General features: G+C 39.8%; 1 protein-coding gene across 2 annotated transcripts in view; it reads right to left on the bottom strand.

Annotated features, from left to right (window-relative positions):
* SF3B1 (splicing factor 3b subunit 1) overlaps window positions 1–5,675 on the bottom strand; it is a 32,617-nt gene that overhangs the window by 9,294 nt on the left and 17,648 nt on the right. For both annotated transcript variants that reach the window (XM_006035475.3, XM_006035476.3), the window contains 8 exons: window positions 4,846–5,043; window positions 4,630–4,731; window positions 4,012–4,191; window positions 3,354–3,440; window positions 2,884–3,154; window positions 1,543–1,688; window positions 1,304–1,450; window positions 1,030–1,155 (listed from right to left, as the gene is read on the bottom strand). In XM_006035475.3, coding sequence (XP_006035537.1) covers window positions 1,030–1,155; window positions 1,304–1,450; window positions 1,543–1,688; window positions 2,884–3,154; window positions 3,354–3,440; window positions 4,012–4,191; window positions 4,630–4,731; window positions 4,846–5,043 — 1,257 coding nt within the window. The remainder of the gene's footprint in view (window positions 1–1,029; window positions 1,156–1,303; window positions 1,451–1,542; window positions 1,689–2,883; window positions 3,155–3,353; window positions 3,441–4,011; window positions 4,192–4,629; window positions 4,732–4,845; window positions 5,044–5,675) is intronic.

Raw genomic sequence — 5,675 nt, 5'->3', positions numbered from 1 at the left:
TGGCAGGGCCAGGGGGCTGTGGATCGGGGCTGGCCATCAATGTTTACAAATGGGTTCTAGGACAAAAAAGGTTGAGAACCACTGATCTAGGAAATTCTCTCTCTCTCGCAGCCAAAGAGCAGACAGGGCTTTGGATTTTTATCTCTGGCCTCTTGCTCAGGAGAGACTACTGCCAAAATATTCCACTCTGGGGGTACAGTGGGGGTAATGTACTTGAGGATACATTATCTTGAATGGATAATTAAAACTGATGGCACATGCTGTTTTTGAGCTAATGCAAGAAGGCTGAATACACGTTTTGTCTGTATTTAAAGAACTAACATTCTAATATTGTAAAAGCCTAAGTCTGTCTGTCCGTCCGTCTGTAACACTTTAATCACTCCGATTGGCTGTCTCAGCAGCCAATCAGAGTGCCCTATACAGACAGGGACAGACAGCGGAGCGTACCCATGACAGTGGGGACTGAGGGGCCGAAGGGGAAGGAGTGATGATGGGGACTGGAGTGCCACCATAACAGAGGACTGGAGCACTCCCATAATGGGTCTTTGGAGCCAGGGGCTAGTGCCTGCCCTCCCAACAACAGCTCCCATGTCACACCGCCATAATGGGTCCTTGGAGCCAGGAGCCAGTATGCCCCCCCCAACCAGGTGGCAGGGAACAGGGAAGGGAGGGGAGCAGGAAGGGGAGGGGGGGTTACAGCCCGAAGTGGGGGGGTGGGGGGTGGAGAGACATGGACGACACAGCTCCGTCCTGAGGCAGCAAGGGACCCAGGCCTCTGTAATCCGTGTCCCCCCCTCCCCTTGTCAGTGCCACCATGATTCCAAAGCTGTGCCAAGGACCAGACAGAGGGTGGGTCTGCTCTCTGCAAGAGGCAGAGCAGTGGTAGCATGGGGCTTTAAGTAGCAGCACTCCATCCCTGCTCCCCCCTGCCATTCTCGATGGGCAATTGGCCAGTTCAAAAATAAAGGCGCCAAAAATATACCCTCCAAATACTATGTTATTTTTCAAAAGCTTCTTCAAACTAAATACCTGTCTGTAGTTTCTTCTGTCCAGTGCCATTCTGTGCTGCCAAAAGTGTTTGAAAAATGGTGGCAGAATCTCCGTTTTAATGTAGTTTGCTTCAACACCATCTGTACCACAACACTGTTTTACCACCTATCAAAATTAAAACAAAGTTGACAGTAAAGATTACATTTCTTTTTAGAAAAATCCTGACAAATAGGTTCTGTTTCAAGTTAAGTCACAACTAGCACCAGGTTTATCTTAAGCAGCATACTACCATCCATGAGTGATTCTGACATACCTTCAGCACAATTTTTTTCATTTCTTCATCAGGAGACTGAAACTCTCTGATCAGGATCAGCATTACTTCTCTGGTATAGTAGTTGGCATACTCAGCGTCCATAAGTGGAATAAGATAACCAATGGCTTTCAAGAAGGCAGCTAAGCCCTATTTAAATACATAACATATTTGTAATGAGTTTAAGATGCACGCACCAATTTAAATTTCAAGTAGACAAAAGAAAAAGATTTTAGACGCACCTTTCCTCTATGCTGACGTATACCCTTCCACAAGGGCTTCAGAACAGAGTCAAATGATTCAATACCATAAGGAGTAGCTGCCTCAGCCAAGGCAGCAATAGCCAAAGCACTGATGGTACGTACTTTCTGCTGCTCATCCACCAGACCTGAAAACACAAGTGGTATTAATAATGGAACTCTAACAACACCGTACAGAGCTCGTATATTACGAACAAATGAGGGGAGTATTAAAGGGTCAGGAAGAGATTAAAATCTCCAAATAGAAATATACTTCAGTTTATTTCATCTTAAATTGTCAGCATTTCTTATTGTAATTTCAGTTATCTGGTTTGAAATTCTCGTTTGAATAGAAAATTACTTGTTCTAGATTAAAAAAATAAACAACAATTTAACCCACAACACAAACAGATGAGTCACTTCAGTTTCAAATGGCTCATAAAATTCAGGCCTTTCAGGAAAGGCCAAAGGTACTAATATGCTGCTTTCACCTAGGAGCCAAATACAGACAGGTCATTTTAGAAGAGTCACAGGCTGTCTTGACCTCCATGAAAAACCCTGTGCTATTTTTAACATTTTGAGAAAAGAGCCTTGAACCAAAACATTTGACTACATGAGTGCCTGCAGAATTTCACTGAAAAAGCAGCCAAGAAAATATCAGCCTTGTTTACCACAAATTAAATACTTCTATTGTGGATATAAAACATACCACTCCCCAGTCTGACCTCCTCAATAATGAAGTCCCAAAAGATTCATAATACAGCTGTTGGACTGACCAGCAGATGTTTCACTAAAAACACGCAGTCAATAACAATGGGACCCAAAGTGCTACAGAATATATTCCCTCAACTAATATCCTGTTAGAACTGTTTCACACTATGCTAAGTGAAACCCAAGGCATCTCTCTAAACTGTACCATGATAAAATTACAAGACTTGATATCAAGAGAAGGCAGAACAATACTTCTTTATCAGTGGAACTCTTAAGTACCAAATGGTATTAACCTTGTCAAGTACTAGTCAGATATGGTCCACATAGCAACGGTTATACTTTCTGAAAACTAATGGATCAAATCCAAAAAAAAAATTTAGATGCTCTAGTGATTTTTACATTATTGCCTTCAGCACCTTACGGCTATGGCTCTCACACACGTACTTTACTACAATTAAAGCAAGCAATGGACCAAAATCTAAACCAGGTAATACAAAAAGGAAAGAGGAATATTCTGATATCAACTACTGGACTGTGAATTCTAGATCTAACTTTTAGGAATCTGAATCATCAATTTAATCTATAACTTTATATATGAAGAAGAAAAAAAAAAAAAATTAAGCCTGAACTCACCATGTTCAATAATTTCAACCAAACTTCTGAGATGAGGCAAGATAGCACATCCCATAAGAATTGCAATTTGCTGCACAATCTTGATACCAGTATGCCTTGCCTGCCAGGATTTTTTGCTCTTACATACAGCTTTCAGGAAGGGCAACAGGGAAGGAATGCCTAAAGCAGAGGCAACAACAGCAAAGGCTCGAGCTGTTGTATTTCGGACATATTCATCCATGTTATCAATATCAGGTCGCATGGTGGAGATCATTGTAGCTAGACCAGCAGCCTGAATGACAAAGAAAAATACATGGCAAAAGTATAGGTTAAAAGTTAGTTGTTCCTTTCTCCTGTGTTGTAGATCTGTAATATAAATCACTACATTTTCACTTCTACAAAGCAAACCATTCATGTCAAAGTGTTACACAGCTACACGCGTTAGTTATATTAACTCATTTAGTACGAAAAGAAGAGTGCTGCAATATTACCTTGGCCAAGTTTGAAATAATTTCTCTGCCTTCCACTCTAGCATAGTAATCTTCATCAATCAGAAGTGGCTCAATGACCACAAGAATCTGTAACAGATACCAGATAATAAATTAACATTTGCATTCCCAAAAAGTTCTTACCTCATATATTCACATCTACGTCTTAGAAGCAAAGGTACTGAAAAGGCTAGTTTAATGTGAGGGTTTCAAGGATCTTGGGCTTTACTTTACATTTTCCTTACTGTATTGTCCCCACGTTCATCATACACACTAATCCCAGTACTAATTAATTTTCTAGGTAATTTTCTCCTGAGGTAAAACACCAATACCACTGGCACTGCATGATCAACTAACAATCTTTTGTTTCCAAAGCATGCATCCAACATCTATAAAACGTGTTTGTAGGTTACAGAGCCAAGGACAGTAACATGCAAAAAATGAACTCTTCTAAAAAGTGTTGTAAATTTTGATAAGTTTATTGCGCACAACTTTAAAAAGCTACTCTGAAAATACAAATCGGCATGGGTAAGTGTAAAAACCACTTTTGTACAGTATTACATTCTCTATGGAAACAGCGGATATATGCAGTTATTAATGGCCAGGGACTACATTCATAAATGAAAAATTCAGTATTGAAGAAAGCTTCAATGAAACAAACCTTATGTACATATGGTCGGACCAAGTCATCTAATTTGTATAGGATTCTATCAATAACTTTGACAAGCAAGTGACGTTCTTGATCTTCAAGCGTTGGCGACATCAGCAGAGGTAGAATCTGATTGAACAGCGGACCTGCTCCAAATTCACGAGCTTTATCAGTAATCTGACGCAAGGCAGCCTAAAAACCCCAAAACATACTGCATATTAATCAACAGGGAACAATACCTGAACAACAGAAATTTCCTCTATAATAAAACAAATTAAGCTGTAATTAGGTGCAAGCCCACTAACTTCTGTAGAGCTGAACCTGTTATTGACAGATTATTTGACGCAATGATAACTGTCAAAAATATGTACCAGATGCAACTAATTTTAAAATAATTACTGTAATGAATACATAATCTCAGAGTAGAACAGAAAAAAAAAAGAGGCATAAAACACAAAAAGAAAGCTAAAGACAGATGAAAAGAAAGGAAAATCTTTAAAGACATGGGGCATGGATTTGCTCTAGACTCTTTGAGGAACAAAGTTGTAAATCTGAAAATGAATCCTGAAACCAAAGGGGAGCACATTAAGATTTCTGAAAATGAAAACAGTTTAGTCTGTATCACTGTACCTTTCTCATGGGAGGTGTGCCATTCTTTATTTTCAAAAGCAATTTCATTATTTTTCTCTCTTTCTGTTCTTCTGGACTGAGAGTTGATTCATCAACATCAACCTATGAATAATTACAAATATATTACATAATGCTTTTTCTTACACCATTTGTAAGCCTCCATTATAAGAACATAACAAAACAACATTAAAACAATAGAAGTAAAATTTAATTTACCAGCAATTTATCGAAGTACTGAATATCATCTGGTTTTAGGAATGGAAGATTTCCAGAGGGTTGGTCATTGACACTCTTCATGGTCCTGTCTTCTGTTTGCATGTGGAACCCCGTCATACCACCCAAAGGCGTGGGAGTTGCTGTAAGTTTACGAGCTGGAGTACGAATAGGCACATAGCCAGCCGGAGGAGGGAGAACCTAGGTGAAACATGTATTAAAAATACAGCAAAATGAAATGGGGAAAGATACGAAACACTTGAACACAGATCTAGAGTAGTATTTTAACAGACTGTAAGCCAGTCTGTTAAAAATAAAGTGAACCTACAGTCACAAAAATGCTGAGCAGGACTGATACAAACATCTGTCAACGGTTTAGTCTACAAATTTGTGACAGTTTTGCGTCTACCTTCTTAACGTTGTAAATAAAGTCACCTTGTTCACTTTAACATTTTATCTGAAAGCAAAGTAGGCCATAAAGTTCTCATGGGGATATAAATGTCATTAAGAGTTACTTTAAGAAGTGTTTGATAACGATATTGAAAAGGTAAATGAGAATTTTTTAATGTAGTGTACCAAGATGGCCTAACTGACCATCTGTAACCAATCTGGTTTGTTCTGCCACACCCTCAGCTGCAGATCTGTAGTCCAGAGCTATTCAATTTCTAAGCAACTTTGGGCTAGAGATGGCACTGGTCATAGGTCCCAGGCCACACATCACAGGGGCTATATGCTGTGGGGGTTCCCAGGACTCCTGCTATGTGCAGTCCCCCTGCTGCATAAGCCCCCCACTACCACGTGGGCAGAGTGACCCCCCTGCCCACCCACAGGAG

The sequence above is a fragment of the Alligator sinensis genome, unplaced genomic scaffold (genome assembly GCF_000455745.1).
Source record: "Alligator sinensis unplaced genomic scaffold, ASM45574v1 scaffold1229_1, whole genome shotgun sequence".
NCBI classification, from domain to species: Eukaryota; Metazoa; Chordata; order Crocodylia; family Alligatoridae; genus Alligator; species Alligator sinensis.
The sequence above is the reverse complement of the archived record's forward strand: the minus strand, read 5'-3'. Positions and strand labels throughout refer to the sequence as shown.